The 16,131-nt window shown below is 39.9% G+C and overlaps 2 protein-coding genes across 7 annotated transcripts in view; both read left to right on the forward strand.

Moving 5' to 3' along the window:
• The window catches only part of cUnh8orf34 (chromosome Un C8orf34 homolog), a 70,392-nt gene extending 67,253 nt beyond the window's left edge, over positions 1-3,139 (forward strand). For all 4 annotated transcript variants that reach the window (XM_082546678.1, XM_082546679.1, XM_082546680.1 and 1 more), the window contains 2 exons: positions 1,932-1,970; positions 2,762-3,139. In XM_082546678.1, coding sequence (XP_082402804.1) covers positions 1,932-1,970; positions 2,762-2,769 — 47 coding nt within the window. In that variant the 3' untranslated portion in view covers positions 2,770-3,139. The remainder of the gene's footprint in view (positions 1-1,931; positions 1,971-2,761) is intronic.
• A 3,642-nt stretch (positions 3,140-6,781) lies between these two features.
• The window catches only part of sulf1 (sulfatase 1), a gene marked incomplete at its 3' end in the record, with an annotated part of 128,268 nt that continues 118,918 nt past the window's right edge, over positions 6,782-16,131 (forward strand). For all 3 annotated transcript variants that reach the window (XM_082547451.1, XM_082547453.1, XM_082547454.1), the window contains exon 1: positions 6,782-7,286. The remainder of the gene's footprint in view (positions 7,287-16,131) is intronic.

Below are 16,131 nucleotides of genomic sequence, written 5' to 3' on the forward strand. Positions count from 1 at the left end.
GCTCTAAGTCTTGGCAGTAGTAATGGCAATGCTGAGAAAGGATATGAACCGCATATTGAATTAGACGTGGCTCAGACAGGGGAGAGGGAGACTGACAGAGAAAAAGAGCCACAAGACGTGACAAAGCACTTTCTGGCGTGAGAGAGGACCCACTGGGACTGTTCACTGAAATCTGGTTTGTGTGCATTTGCGTATGTGCATGTGAGCGATTGTATTAGTCAGTGCAAGGCATTAAAATTGTTTTCAGAGAGCACTTTTGCGCTCTTTATCCAATTTTTTTTTCCTGGGAATTTTTTGACCTATGAAATAATACTGTTAAACAGCAGCTGCACTGACAGCTAAATATGCGATTGGGGAAAAAAAGATTTTTTTAAATCACAGCCTATAAACAAAGCAAGAGGCAAAGCAAACTTCTAATGTTTGCTTATTTAGGAATTGCTTCAAATCATTTTCAAATAAAAACAAATTGAAGTGCTCTCATTGTATGTGTTTTTCAATATGGGGTGCATGTCACTGGATCTAAATAGTTTACATACATGGAGACATAGTCAGTGATCTTCATTTACATATATAAAACAACATGCATCTCCTTAGTATAGCTCATTATGCTTTCTATCTTGCTGCTCTTAAATCTGAAACTGCAGCTGGCTACTTTGGGTTAAAATCCATCCATTTTCTTCTGCCTATCGGGTTCAGCATCACAAAGTGCCTAGAATCTAATCCCAGCTGTTACATGCAGGGTGCACCCTGGACAAGTCACCAGTTTAGAACAGAGCTAACAGACTGAAGCAAACTCCACACAGAAAGGCTTCCCTACGCTGTGTTCACTGCATCATTCCATGTTTGGCACTGATCACCACCTGCACTCATGTATATATCATGTATATATCTATCTACTTAGCACTTTTAATTCTTATTCTTATTCTCATTTTTATTTTCATGTCCATTTAAGCTTAATTTATAACAGTATTTATAACAGTATGTTTGCACTGAAGCACCGCAGCAATTTCCTAATGTTGTAAACCCGCTCAACATTTGGCAATAAAACCCTTTCTGATTCTGATTCAGGTTAAAGTCTCTGTCTGCTAACACGGCTAAAGCTAAATTGGGTCCTGTCATTTTGGCTGTTTGTGTGCAAAATCTGACACATGAAAAATATTAGTAAGCAAGGGTTTTACCTCTTATTTTCATTCTTTGTACTAAGCAAAAATAGCTGTCGGCTAGAGTTTGACAGGTTTAGTGTAAAGCTATAGTTAAAGTTTTAGACTACGAGAGTTTGCATGATCATAAAAAAAACTGAAAAGTCATAAAATTTGCAGAGAAGCCAGGAGAAGTATTGGAAAACGAAATAAAGCTAGACAGGTGGAAAAAAGCATGGATATTTTTCTTACGTTTTGTTATAGGGTAGTGTCAGGCCATGAACTTAGTTGCAGCTTGCACTTTGACAATATATAAATTTGTGCAATACCAGTAAAATTCTGATTTTCTTGCATGTGTATAATTTTGAATATAGATTACTATAGTAATATAATATAGAATATAGTAATTTTGAATAGAGATTACTTTAGAAACTCTATCCGAGTGGTTAGTCCTAGACTAAAAGAATAAAAATCAGAGAGGATCTCTGCTGAAAAAGGTTTTTAGTCCAAGGCTAGACTTACTTAACCCAAGCCTGTGAAACCGAGTCTACATGTGTGTGTAGTGTAGTGCAGTAAATGGTGCTAAATGAGCTCAGCACTAATACGCCAACCTCACTGCCAGCCTAGTGCTTAATGTGACACCTACTATGGGTCAGTCATTGTATAAAAAGATATTTCAAACGAACCATGCTAATACTTTTTTTTTGTCAAAGCCACAAATGCCTATAAATGTTTATTGTATTGCATTACTGTAACGTCGTCCTGCGTGACATTTATTCGTTTCTTTCACAGGTGGTTCACGAGACGCCAATAAGAGATCCGTGTTTTCAGGTGAGAATCTGAACAGGTAGATGTTTTAACCTTAAGAGACAGTCTCTAATGTGTTGCATAATTTTGCCACCGCCTGCAAACTATGTCAAGAGTTCTGCTGCTGTAAGTAACTGCTTCAAACTGAGAGAGCCTCAGCGTCTGTCAGTGAGCTCATGTTTAGAGCCACATTATGTTTCCCAAACAACTACCAATGGGCGAGTTGGTAGCCTCCACCTTCATTTACGGTCCATTCAGTTACAGTCACAGGCTAAATGGAGGGCACAGCGGCTCTCAAATGCGATTGGCGGAGGCTGCCTGTGTGTGGAGACGCTGTTGCCCAATTCCATTAAGTCACTTGGGTTGTGAGTTTACACGCAGCAGACAGCGTCAAGTCACAGCGTCAACATTTGGGAGAAGGAGAAAGTCTGTCTGGTTTGAGGTTGTCTGCGGTTCTCCTTCTTGTGGCTCCGGAGGTGCCCACAGCTCCCAGTGTCAGTGTGCCAGTCTGGAGGCAGATCTGAGAACAGGCTGCTGCTGCTGCTTGGCTATCAGAGAGGCCAGAGCATTGCCACAGCAACCAAACTCAAAGCTCACCGCTCTCCCACAACTCTTCTATATTGTGAAATATGGTCACTGGAACCTCCACTGGGCAACACTAAGTCTAATTTTCCACCTCATGTTTGTCCATGACATGCTCAAATATTAAACGGCTGTTTCAAAGTAATTGCCCCAGTTATTATTCTTATTAGCGGTTAAATGTGTCTGATTTTGGTTTCTAGGAGACTGATGTTTTTGTCTTTCATTTTTCACAGGCCTATAGTGACGGAGACCAGAGACATTGATCCAATCAAACTATTATGCAAACCGCTGGACATTTTGAATATGTGAATACACAGACAATTATTTTTATAATTCATAGATAGGAAAGAAAAAGATTGTATACTTTTTCACAGATATTTCATACACATTGTACTGTAACTGTACGATAAAAATGTGAAAATATGACTTGAGAGTATGAAATATGCCATTTATTTTTGTTTGCTCTATAGCATGCTACTGAAATTCTACATGGAGTCCAGCAAACAGATGCATTTTGTTGTCGGTAGACTTTTTCTAGGCCTGTGGCATATTCACACTGTCAAGGCAGCACACCTATGTTAGGATAGTGTTTATTAAATGCACTGGTGAAAGATTTTGTGTGGGTTTTTTTTAAAGATACGCAAGTTCTGAAGGGTATCCGTGGAATGCTGTTATATTGATTTGGTGCACTTGTTCTATTTTCTACCCCAGTGTAACACACCTTGTTCTGCTATTTTTATTTAGCGCTTTCTGAATTTCAACCTGGGAGGGGGGAAAAGCACTGAAAGAGGAGTTTTTACCCCCTAAAGCTCGAGGCAGTTTTGTTCAAAAATTTCCCCAGAAATAAGCCAAAATGAAAAGAAACAAAAACAACTTGGCCTCAACGGATGAGGCGCTTGGGAGAATTTTGTAATACAACACGCCTCATTGTCCCCATCATCAGGTTGAACGAGTTCTTATAAACTCCAGGAAAGAATTTTAGTTTTACTCCTTCCAAATCAATCCTTAAACAAAAAAGAAAAAAGGAGAGTACACACATCCTCGTAGTGAGTCATTAAACTCTTATGATACTTAAACGGTCCTAAAAATTCCACCAAATATGAGTCCACAGAAATGAAGGATAACATCCACTATATTCATAGCCGTACTTTGCGTACTTTTTGTGTGCCATGCATGACAACCTTTGAAAAGTTGGGCCAGATGCAGCCTGTTCCTTGTGCAAGGACCTCCAGTGGTGCATAGAGATTAACTCTAAACCTAACGTGTAATAATGAAGTCCTGGTTTAATCCAGTCTTTCCCCCATCTTTTCCCCAGCGTTTAACTTTGCGTCTCTTACGTACATGGAGGTTCTGCACAGAGACGTGACCTTTTACCGCGCTGCCTCTTGTGTTTGCCTGGGCACTTGTTAGTTAAACTGTGGCTGTCTGAGAGTAACACAGACAACGTCAGCTCCAGAGACAGGCGCACCACGGACACAGCCTTCAGTCTGACAGTCTGATCCCTTCACTCAAACCCCACTGAGTTTTGCGGTAAGGTACGCCGAGCAATGCCAGCTTTCGAGTCTGTCCCTCGGGATGTGGTTGCAAACTACTCAGATCTCCAGCCTCATTTCACAACGGCTGATTCCTGTAAAAAGGATGTGTAAGAAGACTAATCACTTCAAAACTCCCATCCTGTAAAACATGGCATGTGAATTAATGCCCCGCGCATTCTAGCACATTGTGTGCTCTTTGGAAAGAGGATGTGGTTTCTCGCAGATCTGTGGAAAAATTTCAGGACATGGCATAATTAACTCACAGTGGTGCCTTGATATAATCTTTATAACACCATAAACAATATTTTCCTAACAGAGAAGGGAAATGTATCGCTTTGTGTATTTCAATTTTCGTATTTCATATTCCATTTTCCCTATGTTGGAAAAACATTCGGGAATGTGACTGCTGTCTGTTCTTGTTCCACTGATCGCAGGCATGTTAGCTCCGTTTATACTATCAATATTTTCTCTTGAGTTCATGTGTCTCCTCCAGGCTTTCATGTTTTGTGTCAGCCAAATTTCAAGGCATGAGGAGTTCTGGAAAAAGGCAAGACACTCTGAGAGATGAGGACTTCAATTACTGCCACAGATGTCGCACAAAATAAGCACTCTGATCCTTTCTCCTCTGCTTTTTGTGTTTGCCAATGTCTCTGTACATAAAATTACCCACACCCTCGCGCTGCGTAGTATCATATTTCAGATTGTAGCTATATGATATTATGCTTACCGCAAAGATGATTGTGATTGTCAGTTTTATGCCGCACAATCAGAGAGAGATCAAATTGCTTATCGTTAATACTTCTCTGCGGAATATGAAACCCTCAGCATCTTCTTAAAGTGTGCATATTGTGCAGGCTTTATACGTCAGGTCCAAAGCAACTGTAAGGGCCACCCAGGCATAGCAACAGCCACCGCTGTACTTACCGTGAGATCCAGACCACCATCAATGGTCAGCAGGCTGACCCATGTCCTAATTTACAACTGAACAGACTGGGAATTATCTTGACGTACAGCACAAATAAATCTATGGTTGGTGGGAGGTACGCTTTGAAGGCATATAGAGTCATTTGTTGTTTGAAATGTCCCAATATCATGAGAATGTGTGACATGGGGAAAACGATGTGTATAGAAAGACTGGGTATGACTTTTTGTGGACAGTGTGTGTGTGCAGGTTGGTTAAACTGTAAGGCCTTTTGGTGTTATGAGAAAGGAAACCAGTGTTTAATTCCTGTTTGTGAAATGTTCTAATTACGTTAAATGCTTTTGAGTTTTCCACAGATAAACGTATTATATACTTTTTGAACTTTCACATGAAGAGGACGAAATCTGCATAAGTAGCTAGTACTTCATTCTACACTGCCGCTACACGTGGTAGGCTATAATTATGGAGAAGCTCCATATTAAACCCTTTTTGTGAGGACTCCTCAGCAGAATCACCCGGGGAGGTTTATGTGGGTCCTTTTTATGGTAACTGTAATTTAAAACATAATCATCAATCTGGATTTTGTTTTCTGTGTTCATTGAAGTGAACTGCCTGTTCTCACAGAACTAATAAAAATCAGCCTCCGCTGTTCTTTAACTGTTTACTACTTTGAGTCTGTCATCAGCATGGAAGTGCTGTCATTTGAAGCCGAGGTAGGAGTTTTGGCCCGTTAAAGCAGGCCCAATTCGCTTTGTTTTCTAAAAATTTAGAGCAATAAACTTTCCTAGCTGCAGTAAAAGAAACAATAAGCAATAAAAGACTGCACCCATCATTGTTTGTAGAGCAGAACATGAGTTCACATGTTGTTGACAGGACTTCTGGTTTCTGCACGCACAGCCAGAAGTGTTTTGCACATTGGTGCACTTTTACTACAATACAAACAATGCTGATCTTTGCTGACAAGAGTGACACCCGGTGTGGTCTTCTGCTGCGTCAAGGTTCGACATGCTGTACATTCAGTGATGCTCTTCTGCAGAACATCTCGAAGCAGTCCGGCCGTTCTCCTCTGGCTTTGGGCATCAACAAAGGCATTTTCCCACATAGAACTGCTGCTTTCTGGGTATTTTCTCCTTTTCACACCATTCTCTGTGTAAACTAGGGTGACCAAACATCCTCTTTTTTTTGCACTTGTTGACTTGTAAAAGCCTATATGACATTTTTTAATTTTACCACTCATTAACCGCACAGAGAAGGCATCGTTTAAATATACAAAACTTTTCTTTAAGCAGACAGTATTATTAAAATTCTTCATGACTGGGCTAAGTGTCCTCTTTTTGGAAATCTAAATATGATCACCCTAGAACCCTAGAGATGATGGCTGCTTAGATATTTGCTTGAACATGGGGATGAACAGGTGTACCCAATGACTGTTAAGTATAACACAGATTTAGGTTAAAATTAGTCAATAAACAAAGCTTTATTTATCTTTTTATTTAATGTACATTGTCTTGAGTATTATGTGGCACATTTCTCCCTGAATATAATAGAACAAATGATTAAAAGGTATGAGTAACATTATCTAAATGTTTATATCATTTTTGATTTAAAAGATGTTTAGAATGTGTACAGGTTCCAAGGAACAACAAGCAATAAGCAACACAAAAAACCACATCATACACATCGGCATTTTTCTTCGCGTGCTTCTAATCAAAGGAATGGTCATTGGCATCTAATTAAATGGTTGACAGACACTAAACCAGCGTCCCCCAACCTTTTTTGCGCCACGGACCGGTTTATGCCCGACAATATTTTCACGGACCGGCCTTTAAGGTGTCGCGGATAAATACAACAAAATAAAACTAGTACCGGTACTGAAAAAAAGAGAATTTATTCATAACACACCTGAAAAGACCCAGGAAAACCGAGTAAACGATAAAAACGATAACAAAATAACGCTGAAAACCGATAAAAACCCTGAAAACTATACATTTCACACCTGAGCCTCAACTCTCGCGGCCCGGTACTAAACGACTCACGGACCGGTACCGGTCCGAGGCCCGGGGGTTGGGGACCGCTGCACTAAACCACGTCTTCGTTTTTCCAAACTGTCTCGAAATACGCTCAAAACAAGGATGTTACTTCAAAATATCATTCTTTATCATTTCATTTGAATAAATATTGTGTATTTGAGTTAACTTAGCTCAGTTCCTCAAACGTTATTAGCTAAAAAAAAAAGAAGAAGTTTGAAACGTGATTAGCATCAGAAATGAGACAAAGCGACGTTCAAAATGAAGTTTGAAGGTAAGTCCAGCTGAATTATGTGGTTTGGTCGGTTAATTCGTTTGCTTTTATAAATGCTATTTAAAAAAAAAAAAAAAAAGTTTTATACCTCCAGCTTGGCGGTGGGCTATCTGTTATTGCGGGGGAATCACATGTCCTTTGATTGTCAGCATGTCCACGTGTGTACGGAACATCTTAAATCACCCCAGTATTTAATTTTCAGCTATTACCCCAGGCAGCAGAATGAAACCGTTGACCATCCTTAGCCCAACAATGTAAACCAGAAGATATCTATCATTGTTGTGTGGATAGTTGAGGCTGTTAGGTTTGGCCGGGCTCCTGGTGCGTTGAAGGACATACAGCCTGTATTAAACAAGTGCGATGTTGTTTCTAGCTCGGCAGTTTTCCTAACGTTTACAGCTGCTCTGCCGTGGCAGATTATTGGCACCCACGCTCAACAGCTACAAATGATAGCAGAGACATTAGTTTAACGAGCTTTTTCTTTTTCTTCCGGTATTGCGATCTTAATTTTAATGATTAACGACATGGAAGTGACTCATCTCCTTTAGTGTGTCTGAAAAAAAAAAGATCCCTATCAGGATTTGTAAATGCGTGCACGGGTCCACTGGAACAACATGTATTTAATGCTGTTTAAAAGAAAATCCAGATGGACTAGTGAGGGATTACAAAGTGGATGGATAAACAGAAATCCTGTTGTGATCTCTGGCTGAGCGTGAGGCTTTTTCCGTCAAATCTCCATAAGAATCACAGGCTCTGGAGCCCTGAGAGTACCCCTGTAGACTGCTATGGCTGAATTGTGAAACCTCACTATGTGAGAACAGTAGTCTGAGCTGTCATGTCTATATCTCTCCTTTTCTTTCTCGCAGACAAATTTATGATTCTTCTCCCTGACTGTGATGTGGTCAGTATCCAGATGTTTGGAGATCTTTTCAAAAGCTCTGTGTGTGTGTGTGTGTGTGTGTGTGTGTGTGTTACACACTGCCAGGCTTTGTGGTGGGTGAGGCTTAGACCTGGATCAGATGAATCATCCAAACTCAGCGTCTGTCTCTGGGTCAAGGAAATCTTTGTGCTAGCTTTAGTGTTATTAGTCTTTCAAATACAGGGTTAAAATCATGGTGTGATGGTGCACAGTGTGCTGGAAATGTTTGGGGTGGACTGAAATAGAATATCGCCTTCTGTTGTGGTAGTTGACAGTAGGTAGCCACCAAAGCTCCCTTAGGCTAAGGAAAATCACCTTCAGTGCCTCGGTTAAATCATACTTGGGTTTCATTTCACTATCATGCTCTCAAACAATCCCTTCTGCTCCTTTCTCTTTTGTGTTTTCATTTACATATAAAGTTGCAGTGAATTTATTGAGCTTGCACATGGTGTTTTTTACTCAAGCTGTGATTTATTACACGTTCTCATAGTTCTTTGTTCTAATTGTCTGCAGGGTACTTTTGCTTTTTTGCGTTTTCTCCCATTAATCCAAACCTTCTGCTTGGGTCGGTGTTTAAAATAACTATTTGGCCAGTGTCAGTATTTTATTTTTCTGGTTGTTTGTTTACTTTTTGGTATGCATTTCCCTTTTTCTTCATTATTCAAGTCCTTTAGGTCTCTGTCACAGTATTTTTTAGCATATTACCACTGCCTTTGGTAAATGTCATCCTGTTTGCAGATGGCTGACAGATTGATGCATCGCCACTTGCTACAATAAAAGGTTTCCACGGAGCAATAACCATCTCAGAAAATGTCACGGCATACAAAATTGTGCAATTATAATTCTTTTCAGATACAATGACTCTTGAAGGAATAAAAACAGAAGGGAGTTTGGGGGTCGGACAGGCTGTTTATTATAATTAAAACTTCAATTTTCTTTTTCTTTTTAAATGGAACTCTGTAAGAAGCAGCGAACAAGTCTGAGGAGAAAAGAGCTGAGATTGGTTATCTTAATCCAGATGCTTTGCACTCATGTTTCCATGTCCATATGATACTCCACTGCCAATCCCATACGATCAAAGCCATCATCTTGACTGAGATGCTAATTGTATTTGTCTTGAAGTCAAGCCATTGTCATGTTTCTGTGTTCCTTTGCTGATGTGAGGAGATAAATATTTAGGATGTCAGCAGGAGAGATTTTGGGATGAACTGTCAGGTCCATAAATAATGTGGCCTTTTGTATAATGAGAAGTGACTGTTTTTGTAAACTCGAGACCTTTTTTTTAATCACTTTGGACACATCTGCAGCCTGATTTATGTCTACACTCAAAAAAACCAACTGTAAACTGCCGTATGAAAGTTGTATTCTTAAACAATATTTGACGGTCCATTTCCCGTGCAGGAGTATTTATTTTGATTTCTGGAAATTACAGCGTTGGAAGTATTACTCACAGAATATTTTTTGTCTTGGCTCCTTCTCTGAAGATTTTTGTAACACTTAAGATCCATGTACTGTAGGGAGTAAGTTATCGGTTGAAATGATACTGAACTTTTTATTTATCGGATGTTCATAAATATTAGTAATATGCATGGTAATATTCTGTCAAAACACATTAATTGCCTTTGCTTTCATACTGTTCTGAAAAGCCTGTTGTGAGCCAAGAAAAAATTCCAGGTATTATGTTTGTACATTAGATTAGGATCCCTCATGTGAGGAGTCGCACATCTATTCATTTGCATACATCGATATCTGCATTCAAACTGTAAATGTTGGCCAAGCATGAAGACGGAGGACTTACCCCTGATGTAGTTACACTGGAAGCCCTGACACATCCTGACACATTTGCTATTTTCCTCTGTTGCTGCTGTGTTTCCACATTGAAAATACGCTGCAAATGCAAAAGACAGCTTGACAGAATCATAAAATGGGAAGGAGGCGCACACCTCCTTGTCCCTTACCGCTGACGGCCTCTACTAAGTGCTCATATACCCAGTCTCATTGCACCTTCATCTTCAGCTGCACATCTGTCAAGCTCTGTTGCATTGTTACAGTGCAATGTTGACACAACTGTCTACAAAGACTTTGTCTGTCCAGATACTTTCTAAAGTACTTAAAACTGCCTTTGTGGTCTCAGGGATCAGATTTTTGCTGTGATGACATGGATAGACATGCTGACTGACTCAGAAGATAAAAAAACAATATTGGCCGTGCTGTCACAGCTGGTAATCATTTGATTTGGTAATTTTATCAGCTCTCTGTGGAATGATTTCCCATGCAGGAAAAGGGTGGAGCAGGAATAAATGATGCTGCCGGCTGGTCAGATGAGGGTTAGCTGCGTGATTAGCTCTGTTCGTAAATTTGTGAACGCCTGACCACAGGAGGACAGAAAATGTCTGTAATAATGCCAAAAAGCTGCACTACACCTGCTGCCTTCGCTCCCCTTTCTTCGTTCCTTTACTTTCAAGCGAGTAGTGAATGATTTACCTTTTTTTTTTTTTTTGCTGTTGTTTTGTTTTAAATTATTTCCTTCTTGTGCATCCAGTGCATTCACACTCATTCATCTGCAATTCAGGGTCACTGGCTTGTAGGTAACAGCAGGACAAATGGCAAAGATTAATTGTCACTAAGTGAGTAACATTGGAAGTGTTTGGTTCTTTGCATTCCCGATCATCAAGATGACGCCGTTTCCCCTCATCAAAGGCTTATCCTGCCAAGAGTCTGATGTCAACTTCCCAGCAATGCAGTGCAAAATGAAATTATTCAGGGGTCATGATACGTTAGCTAGGTTTTGCTGAATTGGAACACGATGGACATACTGGAACAGGAACCAGTCACATTTGTTGTGATGAAGTTTGTCATGATTTGCTTTGGATGTTGTTAGTATCAAGATACAAAGAAGATGAATCCCCAGCACGCGGTGAAATTCTGTCTGACTCATAAGTGTTTTTGCTCTGGCGGCACAAAGCGCTTTCCAGTTTGTGGGTTTCAGTTTCATGATTTTGAACAAAGAACGATTTGATGTTCATACCAGCTGTCCCAATGTATTTTTTCATCAAAAGGCAGGCTTAAATCTTGTTTTGATTTGGGGCTTTTTTTAATCTTGGGGGTTATAAATGTAATATTTATTCAAACTAAACAGGTCTGAAACCTCAGTAAGTGATTTGAAACCCCAGGGATAGAAGTGACTTGAAAGAAAATTTTGCCTTAAAAGATTACGCAGCAGGTAGGCTACCTCAAACACTGACTTTGGATTCGTTTTGCAGCCACACAGTGTTTAGCCTCCGATTAAGTAGAGACCATAAAGATTTAAAACTGTAGGTGAAAAAAAAAAAGTACAATGTTGTAAAATTCTGTAACCCACAAGTGTGATCTATACAATATGTACTATACTGTAGGCTTGAGAGCAGATGTAATAGTAAATGATCTCATTGGTGTCGGCACAAGAACGAACAAGAGAATAAAAAGGATTTATTGGGTAAGAGAAAGAACAAATCTGCTTTTTTTTAATCCAAAGCAACTCTGCACTTACCATTGTACATTTAAAAAAACACACGACTGTATAATAGGCACATCCACCAGTCCTAAGTACCAAGAGGTCTGCCCACTTTATCATTTACAACCTTTAAAAATCACTTAACCACTGCTTGATGATGATCCTCTTCTTTAGATCCTCTCAAGTGGGCATTAACAACTTAAAAGAGAGATTTATCAAATTATTCAGTCCTGAGACTGAACATGAGCCATAAACGATTTTTAATCACAGTTGATGACTCCTGTGTACCGACTATTCTGTTCTCTGTTCTCCTTTCTAATGGTTCCCATTACGGGATCAGCACTCTGAGTCCTCCTTTGTCTCCTGCTTCATGTCAGTAGGGCAGAAGCTGCCTGTATAATTCCCCTTAAGATTGCTTTTGATATTTGGCTTTGGCTCATTTTAAAGAAAGACCGGTGAACGAATAAAAGGAAATCACTGATAACCAAGCAATTTTACTGTTCCTCCATGATGTCAGTGACAAGTTTAGCTCATAGTTGGACTTAAGTTTATGGATATAGCGCACTGAAGTTTAATAGTCTTTCAAGTCAAGGCCAAACAATAAGGGGTTTGGGGCTGATACCAGTTACTCTGATGTATTTCATGCTGAGAGGGGTCTGGGTCTTGCCAACAGTTTTGAGGGAGGAAAAAAAAAAAAGACGTGCAGAGAAATAAGAGGGGGTTGGAATCGCTGTTGATGAATGTGTCTTGCCAGGAGCTGTGGTCTTTTTGACTCAGATTAGCTAGTAGATGCTTGGAGTCAAGGTTTGTGAACTGTGCCATCCATCCACAAGAGGGCACAGATGATGTTGCTGGATAGCCTCCTCCCCAAAAGTGTTTCTGCTGATAAGTCTAGTGGGTCGGAAACTCCATCTTAACCTTCAGTCTGGCTCAATTCATAATCTGTTTTTATATGTAGAGATGTTGTGGGTGGTTGGCTGTTGTTCTTTTTTCCTTTTAAATTGAGCTTTAGGAAATTGCAAACTTTTAAACAAATTTCAAGGGTCTAATACATCAAAAACAATTATTATACACAATAGATCATTTAATCGGTTATCAAAAAGGATCACTTGTGCCAAACAAATGTGAATTTTAACAAGGGAAATTATAAAGGACCGTTGGTACTTGCGATTCAGTGGTGTGAATTTGCAAAGACATTTCTTGGCGAGCTCTCAAAAGTTTGACACATCTACAATGTTTGGGGGTTTTTTTTGTTGTTTTTTTCCCTTCCTCAGGACAAGGCTTTGTGCTTTGCTGAACAGCCTATGATGCATTACTATGCAGTGATTATGATGATATCACCTATCCTTTAGTGCTGGATGTCAGATGTTGACACCGAAGACCGCAGGCTGGGCTTGATTTACAGGAGCATGTGGTCTGGGCTGCTGTTTGTCCTTGCAGTTGGTGTGCTATTACAAAGCCTTAGACTCTTTAGATGGGCCCATATGGTGAAGAAAGACATTCAAAGTTGTCTTCCTGTGGCTGGAGTTTGGTTTGGAGTGAAAAGTGGGAGTTATTTGTTCCAGGGAAGTGATTTTTTTTTTCTTTTCTAAACTGACTTGACATTTAAAACTGGCCTAACTGATGTCAAATACAATAATCTTTCTAGATGAAATTTGGGCTTGAATTTATAACATCAAACCATATTCTTAGCCATCATGTTTTTCATTAGAGTACATTGTTAAATTCTTTTGTCATCGTCATGCCTTCTCCATTCAGTGTTGTCAGTAATCTGAATTCAGTCCATGTTGTACTATTAGCCTCCTTGTCCCCATAAACCTAATTGATACCTAAGGCTAGCAGTGAAGTGTAAACAAACAGGCAGCTGCTGAGACAGCCATGTGTCTTGGATGGAGCAGCCACCCAGCCCATAATGTAGTGCAGTTTGAATTGTTCACTCCCTCTTCTGTGGCTGTCAGGGCAGAACTGAGGCGTGGATACGACCACATAAAAGAAATATTTGTCCAATCTGTCCAAGCAAACTCCCCAATTGAGAACTGAATTTTCCCATCGCTTTGCTCTGTGTCTGTGTGACATGTAATTGAAAGAGGAATAATGCTTTGAACTGAGCAGGAGGCAGCCTTTGAATTGGGGAAAAAACAGAAAAGGAAAAAACAGTTGTGAAGTGTAATGACCACTTACAAACTTTACACCTGTTCTGTGAAATTTCTGGCACATTTATTTAAATATTTTTAATCGGCACAAGCTTCTGTGTGTTTCTAAAGGTGCTTTTCCTTCTTAACAACGCAACTTTGCGTGGATCATACTCATTTAATTGAATTGAATGCACTTCATGAAAGTATCTTAAAGCCTTTGAAAAATAAGCTAGATCCTTATGTTTGGTCAATGATTACCATATGCTAATGTCAAATACATTCTCATTGCACCATAGTTTAAAGCTTGCTCTTTAAACAATCTGTTTCTCAAAATGCTGCGGTCCATAGATCTCTGCAATGTTTAGAAACTGTCAGAGCCTTCAAGTTTCCCAGACGGCTTTGCTACCAGTGTCACAAAGAGCCCGGAAGTCTTTTTCTGGTTGTGACTACGAAAGCGTTTATCTCTCAGTTCATGAGAGGGTGTTGGGTTTGCTGTCAAGAACTTTGATTCGTGTGTGTGTGTGGACTCCAGGAGTTTGCCAGTGTGAAGTGAAAAGAGTTGCCAGGGTGGTGAAAGCATGCTGTTTGCTCATGTCCTGACCTGCCGAATGGCTGAGGACACAGAATGGATTTTTCTTTGGTGGACTTTTCTTCTGACCTAGCCCCTCTGTGTTTGGAGAGACATGGAAACCCCAGCTGAAATGCACAGGCATTTTATTGAATGAGGGGAAGACTTAGGGCTTTCACCAAAGATAGTTTGAATAGGACGTAAGAGACGGGCAGTGAAAGCGGGGGGAGGTTGTTAGGATGAGGTCAGTATAAAGCGAATGATTCATGCTGTCATCATGTTGTTCTTCCACTAATGACTTTGGGTCAGAAAATACATTTTTGGTCAACTATGTGTCTAGAACATGTGGTAGAGTGATAGCAAATCGTGGTCTGCACCATAGTTGTCTGATGCAACTTGGGCGAGTCTGGGATTTGCCCTCTGAGGCAGTATCATAAAACTTCAAAGCCTGGACTTAAGAAATCATCTGGAATTGTTTCTCTACATGCTCTACATGCACTTCTGGAGCTGTGATACTGTGGAGATAGTCACAGAACAGCAGCACTTTTTTAAAAAAAATGGAAACGACATGCACTCAGGAATTGCATTCAAGAAACACACCTAAGGGCAACCTCATGGAAAGAGGAAATAGCTTCAGTTCAAGTCATTGCCTCATTTGCCCTTGGTTAAAATGAATTTAACATTTAAAGGAGCAGTCTGCAAATAATTCCTGTGCACCATGAACTTTTCTTCTAAGTAATTGAGTTCACAAAAGTCAGGATCTTATCCTATAATGAGGGTAAAATTGGCGTGGGGGTGGGTGGCATGGATCGCACATGGAACTGATACTTGCTAACAGGTGTAGCACAACCAGGGGTGAAAGGTCAGTGAAGTTTTAAAGGCAGTCCCAGCCTGGAATTGCTTCTGGTAATGCGCTACTTGGACAGAACGAGCAACTGACACAAGTCGGGTTGTTGGTCTTGATCAGGAGTCTCTTTGTGTTGTTGTTTGTGTTCTGATTTTGTCATGTTTATGTTTTATTTCTCCATTTATGGTTAAAATTGTAGTTAAATGCCTTTGAATACATGCAAGGATCACTATTTGATTGATATTTAAGTTAATATTTGTGTTTGGCAATCTGGTTTCCACTTATTTATCACAAACAGTGGAGCTAAAATGAAAAAACGAAACAATATTAAGTAACCCTCAGTCCAAATAACAGCAGCTGCTTCCTGATGTTTAGACAGGACTGACCTATGCATTGTGTTAACACTTAATCATGGGTTTGCCTGGAGTTTGAGGTAACTGGTGGGGGGTAATAATAGCTAGACTACCCACAAAACACATTGTGCAGATTCACAAAGCAAGCCAAGTATCATCAAAGTTCACAAATGCCTGAGACTTGAAACCTTAATGACCACCTCTTCCTTCATTTTTATCTTCCGCCCTCTTAACATTCTTTGCACGATACAGTTCGCTTGACAAGTGCTTGCATTCAGTTCAATATTCAAACTTTGCAAGCAAAGCAAAACAAGTGATCCAGAAACCAGTTTGACACAACATGACATTGCCCCATTGAAATGATTAAGATGTAAGACCAATGAATCCTTTAACAGGTGCTTTGGTCCTGCCTTAGGCAAACCCTGACTTTACTGTAATTGACACTGTTGAGTGTGGTAAAGAAATACATTGTCATTGGATAACAAAGGCTTTTGGAGATACAAATTATAACATTAAAAACCTGTTCCTAC

The sequence above is a fragment of the Aulonocara stuartgranti genome (assembly GCF_965226115.1).
Source record: "Aulonocara stuartgranti genome assembly, chromosome: 9".
Lineage (NCBI taxonomy): Eukaryota > Metazoa > Chordata > Actinopteri > Cichliformes > Cichlidae > Aulonocara > Aulonocara stuartgranti.